The following is a 23,973-nucleotide window of genomic DNA, read 5'->3' on the forward strand; positions in this document are numbered from 1 at the left end:
TGTCAAAACCATGTTGAATAAGAGTTGTGAGAGTGGGCAACCTTGTCTTGTTCCTGATCTTAGTGGAAATGCTTTCAGTTTTTCACCATAGAGGATGATGTAGGCTGTGGGTTTGTCATATATGGCCTTTATTATGTTGAGGAAAGTTCCCTTTATGCCTACTTTCTGCAGGTTTATATCATTAATGAGTGTTGAATTTTGTCAGAAGCTTTTTCTGCATCTATTGAGATGATCATATGGTTTTTCTTCTTCAATTTGTTAACATGGTGTATCACGTTGATTTATTTGCGTATATTGAAGAATCCTTGCATTCCTGGAATAAACCCCACTTGATCATGGTGTATGATCCTTTTAATGTGCTGTTGGATTCTGTTTGCTAGTATTTTGTTGAGGATTTTTGCATCTATGTTTATCAGTGATATTGGCCTGTAGTTTTCTACTGCCTTTCTTTTTACTATCATCACCTCATTGTAGGCTCACTGGACTAGCTCATGCTGGCTGTCGCAGTTGAGCTCATTTGTTCCAGTGTCTTCCCTCTCACCAATCCCCCCCTGTTCGTTGCTACTATGCTAGTCCTCCTCAAGTGCAGTTCTGGTCATATCTCTCTCCTTCAGAATCTTTAATGATTTCCTTTTGCCTGCTAAGTTTGACCCAGCCACCCTTTCTGGGCCTAGCTCCCATGACTCATTCATTCATTTATTAATTTATTTGATCCTTCTTTCATACTATGTGCCAAGCACTATCAGCGGGGCTAGAGATGCTGTGCTGAGCAATATTGAAATGATACTGCCTTCATAAATCCTATATCTTAGTGGGAAGGCAGTCAAAAAACAAACAAAATAACCCAATCGAGATGTTATGAAGGAAAGGAAACAAAAACAAGGGATTTAAAGGAAATAATAGGAATATCTTATTTAGATAAGATGGCCAGTGGAGACTTTTCAGAGGAAATGACAGCCGCTTATTCTTTATTTTTATGCAAATAGCCTGCTCTCCTTCACCTCCCTCCTACCGGCAACCATTCTGATGTGTTTAATGTATATGTTTTTGTTTGCATGTGTTCTTACAAAACGTATATTGTGTCTTGTGTACATGTATTTATTATTTACATCTGGGCCATGTTCTAAATGTATCTCATTAGTTATTAACTGTTTTCACGTATTACTACTGTGTTTTTTAGATTCATCCATGTTGCTGTACTGTATTTGCATGTAATTCATTGTTTTTTAACTGCTGCACAGTACTCCATGTCGTGAATCCACTACCTAACGATTCTCCTAGTGACAGACTTCCAGATTGCCTGCAACTCCTCATCACCACAGATAAATCTGCAATATCCTCACACACGTCTTCTTACAGACCTGTGTGAGAATGTCTGTGGAATATGTATCCAATTGTTGGGTTATAAGGTATACCTATAGTTAATGTGATAAAGTAGCTCTGGGTAGCTCTGCAGTCTCTATTCCCGTCAGCAGTGCCATAGGGATTTGGTTCTGTAGCAGATGTAGTAATGACTCCACATACTCCTCAACACTTGGCATCATCCAGCTTTATAATGTTGCCAATCTGATGGTTGTAGAAGTGGTATCTCATTTTAATTTTAGTTTCTCTGGTAGTCAGAGAGTTTAAGCATCTTTTCATATGCTTGTTAGTTTTCTTGGACTAATGCAAATTGTCTATTCATTTGCTTTGTCCATTTTTTAAAAAGTGGGATCTCAATCACATTCCAGTTTATAGACATTCCTTAGTTATTTAGATATTAATCCCTTATTGCATATAGATATTTTCTCCCATTCTGTCACCTAATAACCTTGTTCTGTGTTTCTTCATTAAACAGAAATCCTTAACTTTTGTCTATCAAATTTATCACTGTTTTCCTTATGATTTATGCTTTGAAGTTTCGTTTAAGAAGTCGTTCTCTGCCCTTAGATCACAAAGATATTCCTCTACATTTGCTTCTGTTACGAACATGAACAGTCATCCACCCTTTCACAACCATAAGATTGACAGAAATTTTAAAGACTGATAATTGTGGGAAATGGAAACCCCCATACACAGCTGAAGAGAGTATATAATGATACAGTCCCTTTGGAGAGCATCTTGGCAATAGCTAGTAAATTCAAAGATGCACCTGACTCTGACCTAGCAGTTCCCTTTCTGGATGCCTACTATAGAAAAACCCTTGTCAATGTACATATGCAGACATGTACCCGAATAGTCATTATAGTGTTGTTTGAAACAATAAAGGAATGCAACCAACTCTCTTTAGTAGAGGAATTAATAAAATACCTTTTAATTTATTCATAAAAATGGACTATTATATAACAGGTGACTAGAATCTACATGTATCAACAGGAATAAGTCTTAGAAATACAGTTGTATAAAAAGAAGATTGCAAAAGGATATGGACGGTATACTGTCTAGAAAAAAAGATACGTAATGTCATAAACACTCCATGAAGCTTTTATTAAAGCAGTAGTATTTATATATTATGTATGCATATACATATGTCCTAGATGTACATAATATGCAGGGAAATGACATATACCAACATAAGGATAACTCAGGGAGAAAGTGGGAAGAACAGAGACAGGAAATTAGGCCATTAATTATATATGTGACTGTATATGTGTGTCATTAAAGAGGGGAAAAGGGGAGACCTGAAAGGAATCTGGCAAAAGTTAGTATCTGGGGATGTGTAAATAAATAAATAAATAAGTTTCTAATACTATTCTAACACTATTGTATATGATTTTATATAGGTTTAAAATATGTAATGGTTGACTGTTCTATTGTAAAAATGAAAACCCTTCAGAAAATAAAAAAGAGAAAAAGAAAAATCTCCAAAACAGCTTCAAAAAGATGAAAAACTTTTTCTGTGAATAACTATAGTCAAGGTTTACAAACCTTGTAATTCTTTACCTTCCAGTGTCTGAAATCTTGATATTTACCAACAATTCAAGAAAAATAGATCCAATTTACTTATAAGCAATGCTAGTTTTCTTTTTTAATCTAAGTCAATAATTTTTTTAAAATAAGGAAACTGCCAGAATTTATTATGAAGTTCTAAGTTCTTATCAGTGATTATGGATATAGCAATCACAATATCCTGAATTTCTCTAATTTTCACCCTAGGGTCATATAATAATTACTAAGTATACACTGTAAAATGTGTTTCTAGTATTCCCTGTAAAACTAACATCCTTAGAAAAACTGGAAAAAAAAAAAGTAAAAGTGGACTTTTAACTTCTTCATGGTACATCAAAATTTCTTGGATGATTATTGGACATCATACAGGAAAAAATGAGATCCTAGAGCATCCTATTCCCCAACCAAACCTCTGTTTGTAGCATTTCTGTGCCGTCTGTCCCAGAGAAATGTGAACTGACTTTTTCATTGGTCGTTGCTTTACTTATGGGCCAGAAAGTTTGCAGAGATCCTCTTAGTCTGTTTTAGTATGAAACTTTCCATCCATCTGCATGACAGGAGTAACTCCATTTCAAACGTGGATTTGGAAGCAAGGAAGTAGTTGAGTGGGGAGAGGCAAGATATGGTTGAAAAGTCTTATTATTTTGATTCCATTGTCTTGAGTATTTTAATGACAGTTACCTCCCAAAGTCAAATTTGCAAAGAATTTATCTTAATACTTTCCCCCTCAAAGCAAGCACGACTTAAGGTAAACCATGTTACTTGTAGATTTGCCTCACTGATGTGGTGAACAACCTATGTTGTTTTTTTTTTTTCATCTTGGAAAAATAATCCATTATATACCCCATTAATTTACTGTATATGAATGAGCATCTTAATTACCTCCTTAGGAGCCAAGGAATTTGGAGACTTTTTTTAAAATAAAAGAAGATGATGATGAGTATTTTATTCCCTGTCCATGTTTATCTTTCTATAACATCAGCATAGTGGTCGATATATAAGGTCAAAACTAGCAGGAGCCACAAACTTTTAAGGTAGCTAGACCCACTGGACATTTTCCATCGTACGTGGCTGCCTATTGGAGACTACATGGAAAACTGAGCAGATATTCAGTTGTTTTCATTCTATTCTGGGACATTCATTTTTACTGCAAAAATTACTGATTTACAAAGACACAGACCTACTAGAGAATGGACTTGAGGATATGGGGAGGGGGAAGGGTAAGCTGTGACAAAACAAAAGAGAGGCATGGACATATATACACTACCAAATGTAAGGTAGATAGCTAGTGGGAAGCAGCTGCATAGCACAGGGAGATCAGCTCGGTACTTTGTGACCGCCTGGAGGAGTGGGAGGGAGGGAGGGAGACGCAAGAGGGAAGAGATATGGGAACATATGTATATGTATAACTGATTCACTTTGTTATAAAGCAGAAACTAACACACCATTGTAAAGCAATTATATTCCAATAAAAAAAAAAGAATCTTAAATTTTGGTTAGAAAAAAAAATAGTTATTGATAAATAATAAAAAGGAAATATAGAACTAGACAAAAAAAATTACTGATTTACAAGACAACATATTAAAGTATTTCTTGCTTTCCTGAGTGTAAGCCAATATTGAGTTATGCTAATAAATTCTCTGTTTATTCAATAAATTGCCAGATAAAATAACATAATTAAAATGCTCAGAAAAACTTTTAAAAAATTAACTTTTACATAAGCAGCCTACATTTCAGAACAGACTGGTTGGTTCTTAGCTTTATCCTTTGCCTTTATGTTTCCTTATTTTACCAAAATAGTTCATTATGTTACATATCAGAACAAAATTATTTGAATTAGTTTTCTCCTCCTTTACTCCCACTTTTTATGCCAGTTAGTCTTACACAATAGCATTGATGCATTTAAATTCAGAAATTAGGCCCTAATATAGAACCCATGCAAAGGAAGCCCTGTAGGAATAACTAACCTATATACGTAAAGTCAACTTCCTGGCCTTAGTACAAATAGTCTTAAAGTGTTAGATAATGTTAGATAGTATATAGTGTTAGGGCACTTGAGAAATAAGTTCTTCCTGGTCTTTCTACCTCCTCCTATCCCAAGAAAAAGTGCTTTGGCCTCCTTTTGGCCAACGGTGGGTATTCAAAAACTTCCGTATAAGATAACAGGGCAGAGACATACACTAGATCATTTTGTTCTGACTCCCAATTCAGCATTCAGCACTTTCAGCAGCTGTTATTTTGTCCACTTCAGGAAACTTCTATGGAACTCCCAAGCCTCCAGCAGAACCCAGCCCTTTCCAGCCAGATCCAGTTGATCAGGTCCTCTTTGATAATGAGTTTGACACAGAATCCCAAAGAAAACGAACTACATCTGTCAGCAAGATGGAAAGAATGGACAGTTCTCTTCCTGAAGAGGAAGAAGATGAAGACAAGGAAGCTGTTAACGGTAGTGGAAATGCAGGTTCGTCAATAGATGAACAACTTCTGGCTGATCCTTAAGGTTGACTTTAATATGACACTGAATTGAAGTAGTAAAATTTTCCACAAAGCACATGCAGAGAAAGTGATGGGATTCTCAGGGTTTTTTTTTTTAAGGTTTTGCATGAAACAGTGTATTTCTGTTGACTGTCTTGTAAGCTGAAGTGAGTTGCTCCAAGTGGCAGTTTTGATAAATCAGTTATAAACTATCATTAGTATTGATAATAATACAATATGCCATTACCCTGCTGCCTAAAAGATTTGAGATTCATTTCTGGTGCTTGAATATGGGAATCTTGTTGGCCTAAGTCCTTACTTTACAGAATTTGAACAAAATGTAGACGTGTTAAGATATAGCCTTCAACCAAAACAAAGATTTAGAAGTATGCTAATAAATATTATCTGAAAGGTTTGTTAGCAATATTTTGAGTTTAAATTCTGAATCACTCAAAGAAAATTTCCAAACTTGACTGTCATATTTTTCATTAAATGCAAAACCAACAGAAATTTAGTGGTGGAGAATCTTCTCCTTTTGGGTACCCCTAAATAGTGTAGTGATTGCTTAGGACAGCAGTCCCCAATCTTTTTGGTACCAGGGACTGGTTTCATGGAAGACAATTTTTTCACAGACTGGGGCGGAGTGGGGGATGGTTTCGGGATGGTTCAAGTACTTTGATTTATTATGGGCTCTGTGCAGTCAGACCTCTCTGCTAATGATAATTTGTATTTGCAGCTGCTCCCCAGTGCTAGCATCACCGCCTCAGCTCCACCTCAGGTCATCAGGCATTGGATTCTCATAAGGAGCGCGCAACCTAGATCCCCTGCACGTGCAGTTCACAGTAGGGTTCGCGCTCCTAAGAGAATCTAATGCCACTGCTGATCTGACAGGAGGTGGAGTTCAGGCGGTAATGCGAGCGATGGGGAGCGGCTGTAAATACAGATGAAGCTTCGATCAGTCACCTGCCCCTCACCTCCTGCTGTGCGGCCCAGTTCCTAACAGGCCATGGACTGGTACCAGTCTGAGCCCCGGGGGTTGGAGGTTGAGACCCCTGGCTTAGGAGATTCTTATACTGCTAATTAAGAGTATAAATAGGAAACCACAGAATCACAGCAGAACTGATTTCAGTGCTATTTATGATAATAATTCCATTCAAGACACTAGAATATAAGCTTCATAAGGGTTGGAATTTTTGCTTGTTTTGTTCATTGTGGTATTTCTTGAGCCATAAACCATGTTTAGCACATAGTAGAAGCTAAAAGAATATTTTCGTTGTACTAATAAATGAAAAAATTTGATTATATCTTCAAATTTGCAGAATCCATTACCATATCATTTTCCCAAAGTATCCTGTTGTTTTCCTTTATCAGTTATTAAAATTTGCTATTATCTGTTGTTTTAATACATTCATTGCTTTTGTCCCCCTCCAGAGTGTGAGTCCTGTTCTATGGTCCTAACATTTCACACGGTTGTGTTGCAGATACGCTCAATGAATTATACCAATATATTTTGGTGAAAACGGGTCTAAAAAGGTTTAGGTGAATTCACATCTAATTCTTTAGAGTTGTTAAGGGAAGTCATCATATCCTAGAGACTTTTGATTTTGATGTCAGCTTTACTCTCCCACAAAATTATGTTAACATTTTTAAATGCTTAAGACTGGGATTAGAAACCATGACTCTGTCCTCAAATGGGAATTTATATGTTCTTAATTTGAAGGAAAAGAAAATGCCCTTTTTTTAAACTTCCTAATGCAGAGCCTTTCAGTGAGCACTGCAGTTCCCTTAGAGGTAAACCCATCTGTAAGCTCCATAGTTTATGTTTGTCATGTAAGACAGCTGTTAAACCAGATGTTCCAGACTCTTCACTGTTAATATTTAAAGGGAGTGTATCCAAGAGTGTGTGGGAGGCAGTTTGTACACTCCTTCTTGTGTGTAGTGACCATAGGACTCTTCCACTGGAGCATATATTTCTTTGTAACAGAATATATTCAGAATATTTTAAGGAAAAAGCAATAGAAGACGTGGCTAAAAGCCTTTGGTCTTTTCTGAGTAAGTACTAACCGTGCTTGTTAACTTATTCAAAGTTGCTTTGTGTATTGCTTTGGGGGACTAGAATCCCTGCCTTGAAATATCAGTAAATTGCTGGGGATGGAAGTAGGAGAGGACAGGTGGAGGTTTATTTGTATATACCAATATGTATATTATTTTATATCTTGATGAGGATTAACGTAAGAATGCTAATATGCTGCAATAGGATGACACATGTTATATAATAATGCTAAAAGTTTTCCCAAGAGTTGGTGTTATATAAAAAACATTTTCAAATCATTGGCTATTAAGCAAACTCCTTTATGCAGTCTCTTGAAACTATATTCAGAAAAGTATTATTGCTCATATAGTTGCTTCTACTTTCCTCCAGTATATATATCCCAAGAATGTAACCCCATTCCAGATTGACTTATACATTGGGTGCCTTTTAATTTCTATCACTTTTTCTGCATAGAGAATAAATCATGTGTTTCATTCATATTATTCATTTAGCAAATATTTATTGAGCACCTGCTAGGCTACTAAGTGCTAGGCATTGTTGTAAAAGCTGGAAATAAAGCAGTGAACAAAACAGACAAAATTCCCTGTCTTCATGAACCTTACCTTCTGGTGGGAAAGACAGAATTATCCAACATAAATGAATAACATATAGTATGTTAGATGGTGCTAAGGAGAAAAAGCAGAGGAGGGGAAGGATAAAAAGTAGCGGTGGCCAAGGTTTGCAATTTTAGATAGAGTGTTAGAGAAGACCTTACCAAGAAGGGGACATTGCAAGAAGTGAGGTAGTGCTCAAAATATCCTGGGGAAGAACATTCCAGCCAGAGGGAATTAGAAGTACAAATGCCCTGAGGTGGGAGCATCCCTAGATTATTCAGACAACAGCAAGGAAACCAGTGTGGTTGGATACAATGTGGACAGTCCATTATATGTGGTTGGGGCAGAGTGCTGGAAGGGAATAGACTAGAATAGTAACAATGAAGTCCATCAGATAATGATGGGGGTGGTGTGGTGGAAATGTGTATTATAATAGGATCTTATAGGTCATTGGAAGAATTTTGCTTTTTATTCTGAGATGAGATTTAAGTAGAAGAGTACCATGATAAAACAGCTTTTAACTTAACAGGCTCATTCTGGCTACTGTATTGAGAAAAGGCAGTAGGAGGGCATGGACATAAACAGGGGTACCAGTTAGGAGGTTATTGCAGTAATTTAAGTGAAAAATGGTGGCTTAGACCCAGTGAAGGCATGAGAGGTAAGAAGTGGCCTGAGCCAATAACATTTGCCAACAGACTGGATATAAGGTATGAGAGAGCAGAGCCAGAGGTCACTCCAAGGGTTTTAACTTGAGTATCTGCAAGAATGGAGTTGCATGTATTGAGATGAGACAGGTAAAAGGAGTCAGTTTGGGTTGGGAATGGGAGCTATGGTTGGGATATTTAAGTTTGAGATGTTCATTAGATATCCAAATGGAAATGTGCTTGAAGTTGGATTTAAAAGTCTGTGTTCTGGTCTGAAAATCCATATTTGGACACCATCAGCATATAGCTTATATAACAGTGACACAGTGAGATCACCAAGAGAGTGAGTATAGAAAGAGAAAAGATCCAAGCACTGAACCTTGGGCAGGCACTCTAATATATGGGGATCATGGAGACAGAAAAGAGGTAGAAGGAGCACCAGGAGAGTGTAGTGTCCTGAATGCCAGGGGAAGAGACTGTTTCAAGAAAGAGAGGTCCATCATGTCAGATGCTACTGATAGCTCAAGTATGATGGGCACTGAGAATTGATCATTGGATGTAGCTATGTGGAAATGACTGGTGATCTTGCTAAGAACAGTTTTATTGATGAGAGATCAAAAGCCTTGTTGGAACGAGTTCCAGTGGCAAATGGAAGAGTGGAAGTGGAGGTAGCAAGTATAAACTCTTTCAAGGAGGTTTGGTGTAAAAAGGAGAGAAATGGGACGGGGTTGCTAGAGGGGAAAGAGAATTGCTTAATTTCCTTTTAAAGAATGGAGAAATAGCTTGTTTGTTTGTCTTGAATTTCTATCTTTAAAAATGGCAAAAGTTTCACCTATCCCCAAAGAAAGTCCTCTGAGGCACATTTTGGATAAGGAATCTGATTACAGCTATGAACCAATGGGTGAGAGGTAGATGATATTTTATTGTAACAATGTGTGGCCACAGTACCTGTTAGGATATACACAGGGGGTTTAGGCAGGGTTATCTTGGGACCCTGTGCCCCATATACTGCTACCCTTGCTATTAGTTATGTCATTTATGGTCTCCTGTGTCGTTGGTATATGTAAAACCCTAAGACTAAACTTGAGGGTTTATTCAGGATCTTCTGTTTGTTCTTTGGGTTTTTGGTTGCATTTTGTTAAAAAAAAAAAAAAGATGGATGTGACCTACTACGTAAGAAAGATTGGTGGTGAGAGAGAGAGAGGGAATTGCTATAGGCAAGAGGGGATGGAGATATCTGCTTAGAAACAGTTCTTCCACTGTAACAGAAGGTAGAGTAAAATGGGCACAGTTGCTATGTAGATATAATGGTGGGAATTTATGGAAGTTCTGTTTGCTTCTGTTTTCTCAGTGATATAGGAAACAAGGTCATCAAATGAGATTAGGGATAAGGCAGAAGTAGGAGAAGATTTAAGGAGAAGGAAGGTATGAAATTGTTACCTAGGAGAGTCAGAGCGAATGGACTAAAGAAATGCCCTATGATTGTCATACATCATTAAATGCCCTCTTGAGGCTACTGATCATGAGTTAAAAGTGAAGTAGTTACTATCGCCTGCGTTCAGCTACATATACTGGCAAGGAGTATGTGGAGAGTAAGATTTAAGCAGAATTATAGTTCAGCCAGTCAAGTGTGGTGAAGTAAAGTAGGGAAAAAGGAATCGGGAGTATTTACAAAGGAGTGATTATAGTGGTTGATCATGGAATTTAAGTTGGGTAAGTAGGGCAGTGAGGACATAGCTAGGGGATGGATGGGGGTGAGGAACAGTGAAAGGCAGTAAGTAGTAGGATTAGTGGATTATAGAACTTGGTTGGATAAAGGATGGTTGGAGTGGAAGTACTATAAAGAATGATATATAATGATATCTAAGGCCTCTTCTAAGAGTCTCTGATACTGAAGCATTGCCCAAAGTTTGGAGTTATTACAGTTATATTATCTTTTAAGTTCTAGAAACAACTTTTAAGTGCATGAATTGTGAACTCCCTAGAGAGTTACCAAATTTTAGTATTCTTACCTACTTTGTGGACTTTGGAACTCTAAAAGGATTTTAATATTACCAACAGAGAATTATATTTAACAACAGTAAGTCTTTTGAGTTTAATTTTTAAAAATTTGTATTATTTTAAAGGCCTGTGTTAAATGTGCACAAGGCAGCTTGATAAAGCAGTTAAGAACATGGACCCTTTAAATTCAAATCCTAGCTTTGCTGTTTATTAGCTGTGTAACCTTGACTAAAATAACTTACTAACCTTGCTGGGCCTTAGTTTCCTCTGCTATAAAATGGCAATAGTAATAATGTATACTGACAGGGTTGCTGTGAGAATGAATTATGGGTTAATATATGTAAAGTGCTGAACATAGAGCTTGGCACATAAAAGGACTGTATAGGTGCTGCTGTGGCCGTTGTTTTAGTATAATATTGATTGATCTGTATTTAGTATATACGGAATTGATTCTATTGTTTTTTTGCTTCTTTCCCTGACTAGCATCAGAGGTGCTGTACAGGGTTAATGTCACTTAGCAAATGAAAAGAAAATCAGTGTGTTTATTTGTTTTTTCAAAAGTTATAGCAGAATGTGGACATAGTAGACAAGGAAATTTGCAATATATATTTGGCATTTTGTTAGAATTAAGGCTGTTTGAAGAGAATGTAACTTTACCTACTTTTCATGCTGTTCTGTTGGAATAGCAGAAAACAGAGAGAGGCATTCTGAGTCGTCTGATTGGATAAAGACTGTCCCAAGTTACAACCAAACAAATAGTTCCATGGACTTTAGAAATTATATGATGAGAGACGAGAATCTGGAACCGCTCCCCAAAAACTGGGAAATGGCCTACACTGATACGGGGATGATCTACTTCATTGAGTAAGCACATGTCTGTATCTTTTCTAATGTGCCTTGCCACTGTGAGACTTGCCTTTAAATTTTCTTAACCTCATTTCACAAGCCTTGCATTTCTTTTTTCTTTCTTTAAAAATATTTTTCATACAAGTTACAATTGATTCTTAATCTGATTGTTTCCCTGGATGATATTTCATTTTTATTTGATTTGGATAAAGGAATATTGTATTTGACGTCTGGTTTTATAAAAAACAGGAGGATTAAAACAGATTTATCACTAATAATGAAAAATGCAAGGAATAAAGGATATTTTGCTTTGCCTTTTTTTTTTTTTAACCTTTCGAGTAGAGTGTCCAACTTAATGAGCATTTCACAAATTACCATCATTTGGAAGGGGGCCATATTTATTAACTGAGCTAAATATTTTCAGACCTAGAGATCAACGTAGAGGTTAGTGAATTAATCTCAAATTGGAAACACAAGAAAAGATCCTTTGATCACATTGTTATTCTCCCACTGCTTTGATAATAACTTCATGTTTTATTGCCTTCATATATATTTTCTTCCAGGATATTTCTTTCTTTTAGATCCTCATATTTCAGATACTTAAACTATAACACTGTCTACTCAGCAGTGTGATGGCTTTGTTTTAGCATTAGTATTTACTGCATGGTGACCTGGGTCTGACCTGCTCCGGGTCTTAGTTGCAGCACGTGGGCTCTTAGTTGCAGCATGCAGGATCTAGTTCCCTGACTAGGGATCGAACCCGGGCCCACTGCATTGGGAATGCGGAGTCTTAACCACTGGACCACCAGAGAACTCCCAGAAACAGACACTTTAAAACTTTTTATTTTATTTAACTCTTTTATTTTTAACGAGTCCCAGTGAGGGCAGAGACTCTATCTGATTGTTTGTTCATCTCTATATTCTCGGTCCTCAGCACAATGCCCACACATCACAGGCACCTAAGAAATATAGTGTTTTTGGAGGGAGAGAGGAAGGAATTCAGCCAGCAAGTAAACAGGGTTTTCAGGGCAGTTTTTTTGGCTAAGATAATGCACAGTATGGGGCCATGTGCCCACCCGCTGAAACATTTTTGACTGCTTAGATAAGCATCTGTTACTATGCACTTAACATTTTATCCCTTCTTTAGAGTCTTCATTCTCAAATTAGTGCCTGTAGCATTACCTTTCCTCTGTGGCAGTTTTGAAGTAATAGACTGAGAACAACAGGACTATTGAATCAGAGGTTTACGAATGAAGCCTGTAGGAAATAAATGTTCAAACATCATATACCTTTTGTTCACTTTTCATCTTTGCTTTTGAAATACTTTTCTCCCTCTTTATTTTACTGTTTCTAATTGAAATCTTTGTTCAACAGCCACAATACCAAGACAACCACCTGGTTGGATCCTCGTCTTTGTAAGAAAGCCAAAGCCCCTGAAGACTGTGAAGATGGAGGTAGAGAATCAGAAACCTTTTATACCATACTTATTCTCTTTATCTCTTCTTGCTCTTCTTGCTTAGATAATAAGTCTTCCAAAATCCTAAACAAACCATAATGTGCATAAGGACATAAGGAGTGGGTGGATATCATAATCAGCTGATTCTGGTCATTATGTCATTGCATCTAATTTTGTGAGAGTCTTTATTTCTCTTTTCTTGAGAAGTATACAATTAAATCCTTTTTTAAAAAAAACTTAATAGAAATGAATTTGCCACTTTTTTAACTTTGTTTTAAAACAAACTTTTAAAATTCTGAATAAATAATTTAATAAGTTAGGTGCATTCTCAACCACAGGGTAGCCTCATCATGCCTGCTAATCTCAAAAATATATTTAATTTAGTATCACTAGGATAGATATGCCAGTATTTATAATACTTTGCCATTTACAGCAGCAATAGAAACTCAGTGAAAGTCTTTAATATACCTCTCACCCACACACAATTTTTACTGCTTGGTAGAAAAATTATCTCTCTGAGAATCATTAGATAATAATGCTTGTCTGTCTTGTATGTTATAGGTTCTATTTAATGGTATAGTCTTACAAATAAGTATAGAATTTACCCCAGCCAAAATGTTTGCTGTGCCTTCTTGAATATAGCGTGTAAATGAATAAAATTTGCATTGATTTTGTATGACTCATCAGAAATTATTTACTTTGGTTTAAAAAAAAATGAATGGATTAGAATGAAAGTCAGATAGTCCTCCTATAGATTGATTCCAGTCTATGAAAAAAATTTAAGCAGAATTGATACATATTTTGTTCAGCATGATAGAATTTTTCTAGGACTAAACAATTGGAAAATGAAATATTTAAAATTTATTTGTAATGATATTTAAAAAAAGATACCTTGGAGCAAATCTACTGAAAGATGTGCAAGTTCTCTACACTAAAAACTACAAAACATCACTGAAATAAATTAATCAAGACCTAAAATAATTGAAGAGATATACTGTGCTCATTGATATACTATGTAGCTAGGATAACACATATTGTTAATGATGTTCATTCTTCCTAAATTGATATCTAGATTCAATACAATCCCAATCAAAATTCTAAAAGTCTGTTTTTAAGAAACTGACAAACTGATTCTAAAATATACATGGAAATGCTGTACAAAGTCTCTAGTTGGCCAAACAGACTTTAAAAAGGACAAAGATAAAGGACTTAGGCTGCCAGATTTGAAGACGTACTATAAAGCTACAGTAATCAGGAGTGTCTTCCATCCATAGGCTAGAACATGGATCAGTGGAACGGCATAAGAGAATCCAGAAATAGATGCACACATATGTGATCACTTAATTTGCAGACAAGGTGCCAAGTCAGTTCAGTGAGGGGAGGAAAATCTCTAACAAATGGTGCTGGAACAATTGGATATTCATAAAGAGAAATGAACTTCAACTATATCCTTACTCCATGTACAAAAAATAATTTGAGATGGCTCAAAGCTAGAACCCTAAAGCTTTTGGAAGAAAATTTAGGAGAATATCTTCATGATTTTGAAATTAGCAAAGATGGAGAAAAACAGTAACCCGTGTGTATTGCTGGGCAGAATGTAAAACAGTGCAACTGCTTTGAAAAGCAGTTTGGCAGTTTCTTAAAAGGTTAAATATAAACTTACCATATCACCCAGCACTTCCACTCCTAGTGGAATGAAAACAAGAGGAATGAAAACATGTCCACACAAACACTTAAATGTAAATATTCATAGTAGTGCTATTCATAATAGCTAAAAAGTGGAAACAACTCAGATGTCCATCAAACAATGAATGGATAAATAAAATGTGGTGTAATCATACAATGGAATATTGTTCAGCAATACAAAGAAATGAAATACTATGCATACTACAATACGAATGAACCTCAAAAAATGTTATGCCAAGTGAAAGAAACTTGACATGCAAGTATTGCATGATTTCATTCATATGAAATGTCCAGAATAGGCAAATCTATAGAGCCAAAGTAGATTAGTGGTTGCCCAGTGCTAAGGAAGGGAATAGAGATTAATTGTAAACAGCACAAGGGATCTTATTGGGGTGATGGAAATTTCCCAAAACTGGATTGCGGTGATGGTTGCACAACTCAGTAAATTATTAAAAATCAATGAATTGTACATTTTTTCAAGCAGAACAATTTTATGTGATATGTAAATTTTATCTCAATAAAGTTGCTTATTAAAGTGGCCAAAGAGGACTTCCCTGGTGGCGCAGGGGTTAAGGATCCACCTGCCAATGCAGGGGACACGGGTTTGAGCCCTGGTCCAGGACTATCCCACGTGCCGCGGAGCAACTAAGCCCAGGCACCACAACTACTGAGCCCGCGCTCTAGAGCCCGTGAGCCACAACTACTGAGCCTGCGTGCCACAAATACTTTAGCCTGCGCACCTAGAGCCCGTGCTCTGCAACAAGAGAAGCCACTGCTATGAGAAGTCCACGCACCACAACGAAGAGTAGACCCTGCTCACCACAACTAGAGAAAGCCCACGCACAGCAATGAAGACCCCATGCAGCCAAAAATAAATAAATAAAAATAAAATAAAATGGCCAAAGAACTTGAACAGACATTTCACAAAAGAAGATAAAGAATAGCCAATTAAGAACATGTAAAGGTGTGTACATCATCTATACCTCAGTTTTTTAAAAAGCATAAAAAGGTGCTTATCATTAATCGTCTCTACAGTGAGATGTCATTCACACCCCCTAAAAGGGCTAAAGTCAAATACACTGACAATACCAATGATCGGTGAGATTGTAGAGCAACTGGATCTTTCACGTGTTGGTGGGGATGTAAAATTATGTGAACACTCTGGAGAAATGTTGGCAGTTACCTATGAGGTGTTATGTCAAGAGAAATGAAAACACATGTTCCCCAGAAGACTACCTGAATGATCATGACAGCCTTATTCATAATAGCTCCAACCTGGAAACATCCCAAATATTCATCAACAGGAGAATGGATAAACATTCTCCTGTTGTGGTATATTCATGCAATGAAATACTACTCATCAATAAAAAGAAAAAGCTGTTGATGACACTCAACAACATGGATGAGCCTCGGAAACATGTTGTATGAAAGAAGCCAGACACAAAAGAGTGGATACTTAATTATCCATTATTTAAAGCCTAAAACCCGGAAAACTCATCTATGCTGATAGAAGTCAGAAAATGATGGGGGTGGAGGGGAGAATGGTGAATTGAAATAATTCTCTGGAATGATGGATATATTCTCCACCTTGTTTGGGGTGACGGTTATATAGGCACATGCAATTGCCAAAACTCATTTTTTATACTTGAACAAGCACTTAAATCAATATTTTAATCATTGAATGAGCACTTAAGATCTGTGCATTTTGTTGAATGTCAATTATACCTCGAAATAACTTTTTAAATAATTTTTTATACTTCCCTTGTCTATAAGGCTCTTCATAGTAAGTTTCTTATGGTGAAGTCACCCATTGTGAAGGTAAACTAGAATATGTAATACTATAGAATTGGACTTTTTTTTTACATCTTTATTGGAGTATAATTGCTTTACAATGGTGTATTAGTTTCTGCTTCATAACAGAGTGAATCAGTTATACATATACATAAGTCCATAGAATTGGACTTTTTAAAGATTGTGAATGTGGTATTAGTCTTCTCAGGCATGTCTCTTTTGCTAGGCTCCATTCCTTTCCCTCCTGACTAATTGTTTCAGCTCAATTCTCTGCCTTTTCCTGTTTCCCTTGTAGAATGTATTTATTTTCATAGCCTTAACTATCAATTTACTGTAGCTGGGCTCCTTATCTAAACCTCTAGTATTGTCCTCTGTTCTGAATGCTATTTCTGTATTTCCCATTACATTTGAGACTTTCTTTTTGATTGCCCTACTAGCACTTCAGATAAACATATTTAAAACTGAATTTAGCATCTTTCCCCCATAGTCACCCCATTCCTCTTTCTGTCATAGGTACCACCCTCATAATCATCTGGGCCAAAATCCTTTGAGTCACTTTTGCTTCTTCCTCTCTGTTTGCTCTATTCCCTATATAGTTTCCAATCCCTGCTGCTCTTTCTTTTTTCTATATTTTGCCAATATATTATTATGAAAATTTTCCAACATAGAAAAACTGAAAGAGTTTTTCAGTGAATACATGCATTATAATGAACATTTTGCTCTGTTTGCTTTTTCACATAGCTACCTATGCCTCTATCTATTCATGCTTTTTTTTTTGTATCTTCCTCTCCCTTCCTCTGACTACCACACGCTTGGATTTTTCTTGGTCTTTTTTTCCTACAGTTCTCCTCCAGTGTATCTTTTATGCCAGTGGTCTGTAAAATGGTAGTGTTCCAACTATCTGTTCGGGTACAGGAAGAAAATGTCAGAACTTTTCATAATGTTTCTATTGGGAAAAAATAAATTAAGCTTCTCTACTGTTTTATATACAGATTGGTAATGGCATTCTACCTCTTCTATATGTCAGATTATCATGTACACTCCCCAGAGTGTCTTGAGGGAAGAACATGGGTGGCACCCTTACTCTTGCCAAGAGCCCTGTAAAGTTTTGCAGTTACTTGTGCACAGTTAAGTGGATTTATAGACTATGTTATACGGTTTTTAATCTACACAAAATTAAAATGTGGCTTAAAAGGATGTCTACAAAGACACTGCTGATTGAAGATAATACAAATATGCAAGCCCAAGCTAACAGTGAGAAAATGCAGAGCTGACACTTCTCATACTTTTTAAAACCACATTGAGGTAAACTAGGGATAATTGTTTACTTAGTTTTCATCTCCTTTTTATTTTTTATTTATTTATTTTGGCTGTGCCCCGTGGCACGTGGGATCTTAGTTCCCCAACCAGGAACGGAACCCATGCCCACTGCATTGGAAGCATGGAGTCTTAATCACTGGACCGCCAGGGAAGTCTCCCATCTCCTTTTTAAACTTCTGTTTTGTGTATGCTTTATTATGTAAATACATGTTAGTAGAGTAGTATGTATATGTTTATGAATATATATATAAATCTCTTGGAAGTACATTGTCACATTTCTTTACTGATAAGACTACACGATCAAAAAACTTTAGCTACATTGTCCATTAATCTTGCTAAAATATAACTGCCTTCATACCTCTCCCTTGCTCAGGTTAATGGCCATTATAGTTAATGGCTCCCTACTGTCAGCAGAATAAAGTCGAGACTCCATGGGGAAGTATTGAAGATCTTTTGTAATTGAACTATATTCTATATTTCTCTCTCACAGTATTATCATGCCGTAAGTATGACACATTTTTCTCTTTGCCTTTGCCACAGGCCCATTTCTTCTGCCAGGAACCAGCCTTTTTCCCTGTGTCCACCTAGCTCATACCTACTTATCCTTTTAAGCTCGGATGTAAAGTATAATTTTTTGTAGCCTCCTCTGTCATTCTCTTCCAGGTCAGGATTAGGTGTTCTCTCCTCTGTGCGCAACAGTACCACTGGATATTTCTATTGTAGCACTTACTACTACATTGCATTGTTACTAGGTGCCTACACTCTATAGGAGCAAGGATTTTGTCTTATCTATATATCCCTTCAGTAGAGACTTAAATGTTTGGATATAAGGAAGGAAGGAGGAAAAGAAAGAATGGAAAAGAAGGAAAGAAGCTACTCTATGCACCAGATTATTTTGGTCATCCTTCTTGAAAATAATGTTTAATCTCTTTAAGGTTCTGAGGGAAGAAATAAATAACAATTTTGTCTTGGGACTTTCCTGGTGGTCCAGTGGTTAGGACTCCGTGCTTCCAATGCAGAGGGCGAGGGTTCAATCCCTGGTCAGGGAACTAGTATCCCACATGCCTCATGGCCAAAAAAAGTTAAAAAAAAAAAAAAAAATTCTGTCTTCATTCACTAGTGAGCAGTCAATAGAGAAATAAGACACAGGAAACAGAGATGAGGTTAGAATACCATCTGCTGAGTAAACATAGCTTTAGCTCTGCACCTCTATTGGGCTTACTAATATTTCACCCCTACAGGAGGCAGATTTAAGCACTCAGTCTCTGGTCTCTGTGTTCAGCTGTTTGACCCCTCCCACAAGGCAGACATGGTGAAAAGAGCAGATTGCACCCTCTCTGCAGGCAGGCTAGCATCCAGAACAGCAAGAGAACCCAAGAGGCCCTGAGCCAAGCACGTAGAATTCATTCTGTAAAACCCACCAGTCAGATAAGACATTCTTTCTTCCTTGGAGGACAAAGTAAAGGGGCTCAGAGAAACTGGAAATGTTTCTCTGGGTGAGTGTGTTCCACTAATGCTCTTTACATTCTGGGTGACCATATGTCTTGGTTGGCCAAGGACTAATCCAGCTTATTCCTGCTGTCCCAGCATAATTAATAACAGTGTCCCCTTTTACTCTCAAAAGTGTAGAATACATTATATGGTCATCTTAATTATATCCTTCTTAAGATAGAGCGACCAAAATTGCACTCAGTATTTAAGGATGTTCAAAACATTTTAATCTAAGAGTTACTCTCCCACCCCCATTACTGGGTGTGCCTTTCTAACGTCACCTGTACTTCACTATGGGGACCCCAAAATTTGGAACCTTCAACCTATTTGTTTTATGCTCGGCCAACCTTTATCACTTTTGCTGTATATTTTGTCTCCTCCCTCAATAGGGGAGAAATAGCCCCACAATAGGCTATTTCCAGACTAGACTGTATCTGACTTACATTGGTAATTTCCACAATACTTTGCACAGAGTAGATGTTCAAAAGGGGATAGTAATAACAATATTTTAAATGTCAGTTTTTATAGTTTAAGATATTGTTTGCATTCTGCTGAACATTTAAGATCTTCTAGAAAAACCTCACAGTTTCTAAAACTTGCCCTTTTCTCCCCAGTCTTGTGATACTCAGAACCTGTGTTTTTATACCATACCTGATGGTTTAATCAATGTACATATTTATCTTCCACTTAAAATAATTGTTTTAGGGCTTCCCTGGTGGCGCAGTGGTTGAGAGTCCGCCTGCCGATGCAGGGGACACAGGTTCGTGCCCCGGTCTGGGAAGATCCCACATGCCGTGGAGCAGCTGGGCCCGTGAGCCATGGCCGCTGAGCCTGCGCGTCCGGAGCCTGTGCTCCACAACAGGAGAGGCCACAGCAGTGAGGGGCACGCGTACTGCAAAAAAAAAAAAAAAAAAAAATTGTTTTAGTTAAATTTAAATGGTTTTATCTTAAAAATTCAACATCAGGAATCCATTTTACTCTTAACCCACTCCTTTTCTCTTAAGATGAAAGAAAGATTAAATTTTTTACTAAAGACATTTTTACTAAAATATATTGAACGTCGATATCATTTTTCGAATTTAGAGAATGGTAAAAGAAAATTATCAACTGAATAGAGCTCCACAATGAGAAAACAATTGTAATTCATATATTTAAATAAGAAAAATCCTATTTGGAGAAGAGGAAAGATAAATTCATGGGCTTTGGAAACAATCAACTGCTTGATATGCCAGAACTAGTTTTGCCTTTTGAGTCAGCTTTTGGGGGGAATGCTTTAGCTTCTAACACAGAAAAATACGGTTAGATCTTTCCTATCTCAAAAGTAAATAAACACGTTTTCTCTTGACCCTACTTCTCCACAGTTCTCACACTATGTTTTTCACAACCAAGTTTCCAAAAAAAAGACAAAGAAAAAAAAAAGGCTCTCTTCTTAAGGGCTCCACCTTTTATTTTACTCTTTAATGCTACAATATGCTGCATTTTGCCCCTTACCTTTCTAGTTAAACTGGTTTTCTTAAGGTTACCAATAACCTCCAGCCTGATTGCCAAACTTAGTGGACTCTTTTTAGCCCTTATCTTGAGTCCTTACAGCTTTATAAAGCATTTGTTAGCATTGACCATGCTCTCCTCTTCTGTCTTCTTTGACATCATTCCCCCTGACTATTCTCACTGTCTCTGCTCCTTAAATTGTTAATGCTCCTAAGCTTCTATTCTCCATCTTTTTCTATTCACAATTTATCTAGGTAATCATGTCCACTGCCATGGCTTTAGCTACAATGTCTTCCAAATCCTTATCTTCCTACATTTCTCATTTGAGGACCGGGTTCATATTTCCAAGAGATTGTTGGATATCTCTATAAGGATGTTGCCTAGCCCCTCAAATGTAACACCTTCCAAACTGAGTTAAATATTCTCTATACCTGAGCTTCCTACCATCACCAAATGACATTACATCCTCCCAGTTCCGTGAGCCTTAAGCTGGCTATCATCCTCAACTTTATCCTCACCCTGTCTTCTTCAGTGCAGTTAAGTACCAAGTTCTATCAATTCTAACTTTAAAAAACCTGCCATCTCTTAAGTGTCCAATGGTGCTAGGCACTTTTCCCATATTATCTGTCTCCTAAATGCCTCTAAATCCAAATTAATACCTCTTTCCTCTTCCCACAGCTATTTTCATCATTGGTATCCAGTAAATATTTGATAATATATCATCTTCATGCCTGAAGAGCCATTAACCTTGGGATCATCTTGGCTTCCTCCTCTCTCTTCCTCCTTCAGTCTTAGTGTTAGTCATGGAGTTCTGTTGCTTTGACTTCCTTGTCTCTATTATCCATTCCTTCTCTGTATTCCCACTACCGGTGTCTTAGCTCCAACCTTCATAATTTCTTACCTAAGCTATTAATGATTTTCTTGTTTGTCTGCTTTTATTCTCACTCCACTCCATCTATTTCATCCTTTATTACTGCTGCCCATAATCTTTCCCAAATATAAATGTAATCATGTCTCAGTCCAGCTTAGTCAGTTTCATCATCATCAAAATAAAGACCAAACTTCTTAACCTGGCACTCCAGAAATGTGTTTTGGTGCTTGCTTATAAGACAAGCCCCCTTGCATACATCCTTCACTCTAACCCTATCAAATTATTTGTAATTACTGAAAATTGCCAGCCATTCTTAATACCTCAGTGCCCTTTGATCTACGGAATGGCCTCCCTCTCCCCAATCCCAACTCATCCTTTACGACTGCTCAAACATCACCCTCTTTTAGAAGGCTTTTCTGATAGCTGCTTTACCAAGCAATTGGTGTCATTCCTCTGCTCTCCCCAAAAGCTTGCGTTTACCTTCATTATATCATTTCTCTCTTCTGTCTTCATTTTTAGACTATGAACTCTTTGATGTCAAGAACTATACTGTTTCTAATTTTTATTTTTGCATAAAGAAGGAGAGAGGAGGAAGAGAAAGAAGGGAGGGGAAAAGAGAAGGAAAAGGGGAAGAAATTCAGTAAATGAATCGACCCACTGGATGGTGTATAAAATTGCTAGGTATTTTAGTCTTGCTTGTATTACCTTTATTTAAGTGGGCAAGTAATAACCACTTCTTTATCTGCATGAATCTGCCCTGCATAAACCTAGCCAATGTTATCATGTATGAGGGTTTAAAGTGATTGCTAAAAGTAATCTGGAAGATAAATTACCAATTTGTTTACTCTCCTAAAGAAAGGGCTATACTTTATCTGTTAGTTGCTAATTTCTTTAAGTACTAGCTAAAATGCTGACTCAACTTCCACGTCAACACTGAAATATATTTATTTTGCTGTTTTATTTTTATTAGGCATTAATACATCCTTTTTAGTGAATTTTTCAGATAGCAAATGGAAAGTTTCAACTATCTCTATAGTTGCTTCAATTCTCCAAAATTCTCAAAGACAAAGCATAAATCCAGGGCTTCCCTGGTGGCACAGTGGTTAAGAATCCGCCTGCCAATGCAGGGGACACGGGTTCGAGCCCTGGTCCGGGAAGATCCCACATGCGACAGAGCAACTAAGCCCGTGCACCACAACTACTGAGCCTGCGTTCTAGAGCCCATGAGCCACAACTACTGAAGCCCATGCACCTAGAGCCCATGCTCTGCAACAAGAGAAGCCACCGCAATGAGAAGCCCGTGCAACCGCAGCAAAGAGTAGCCCCCGCTCACTGCAACTAGAGAAAACCCGCACACAGCAACAAACCCAATGCAGCCAAAAATAAATAAATAAATGGGTTTTTTTTAAAAGCATAAATCCAGTTGTGGTGCAGTTGCAGAAGTCATCCTTACACAGCACAACTGAGTTCCTATGTTATTTCAAGAAAATTTCTATTAAAGAAAAATAGCTCATGAAAGATCCTCAATGATAATGCTTTGGTAATATTATTATAGAGCATTTTTTTACAGATATAATCCAATAGATATAATCCATGTTATACGCATGTAACAGTTGCTTAGTGTCGACTTAAAGGAAAATATACATGAGAGTTATGAGTTTAAGCTTTGTTCAGGGTCTTACTGAGGCCCATAGCCCAGGAGACAGCGCCTCAGGGGCTCTGAGAACTGCTTCAAGAGGTAGGAGAGGAGCCAGGATATACATGAGTTTTTAGCTGGGAAATTCATGCAGTCAAGCATACATCTTAGCAGAAGACCGCTAATCACAAAGAACAGACATCTCTAGCTAATGGTCTTAGTACTTTCTATATATGGGAAGATGCAAGGATCTGGGATCATTGAAATTCTTCCTGCGATATGCATCTAATTATCCAGGGGCCCGTTTGTCCAAAGCACAGCGTGCCTCATCCTGTTTTGTTTGATTTTCATCCTGAATTCCTTTCAGGATGCACTGTCCTGGGTGACTACAGTGGGTTGCATCTTAACCCCTTGATGCTCTTTGTCCTTTTTTTCTTCACATGGGTCATAAAATATTGTACCTACTTAACTGATGATTGTTTGTTTCCTAGCTGTGGAGGCTCAAAGTGAACTAAAGTGTATCCCAGTTCTTTTCAGTTGTTTTGACCTGTTTCATATAGTAGTTACTTTTCAACTATTCTCATCTTTTCCACCTCAGACATTTCAACCAGGTCCTTCAAAGGAAAACCACAAAAACTCACCAAGCTTCAAAACCATCAATTAATATATATACATAGGCAGGAAAAATATGCTG

General features: G+C 37.2%; 1 protein-coding gene across 3 annotated transcripts in view; it reads left to right on the plus strand.

The window, feature by feature from the left end:
- MAGI3 (membrane associated guanylate kinase, WW and PDZ domain containing 3) overlaps positions 1–23,973 on the plus strand; it is a 259,858-nt gene that overhangs the window by 178,610 nt on the left and 57,275 nt on the right. For 2 of the 3 annotated variants that reach the window (XM_024764789.1, XM_024764791.1), the window contains 3 exons: positions 5,180–5,389; positions 11,381–11,558; positions 12,915–12,994. In XM_024764789.1, coding sequence (XP_024620557.1) covers positions 5,180–5,389; positions 11,381–11,558; positions 12,915–12,994 — 468 coding nt within the window. The remainder of the gene's footprint in view (positions 1–5,179; positions 5,390–11,380; positions 11,559–12,914; positions 12,995–23,973) is intronic. The other variant, XM_024764790.1, reaches the window with a different exon arrangement.

Source organism: Neophocaena asiaeorientalis, unplaced genomic scaffold (genome assembly GCF_003031525.2).
Source record: "Neophocaena asiaeorientalis asiaeorientalis breed wild unplaced genomic scaffold, Neophocaena_asiaeorientalis_V1.1 scaffold62, whole genome shotgun sequence".
In the NCBI taxonomy this organism is placed as follows: domain Eukaryota; kingdom Metazoa; phylum Chordata; class Mammalia; order Artiodactyla; family Phocoenidae; genus Neophocaena; species Neophocaena asiaeorientalis.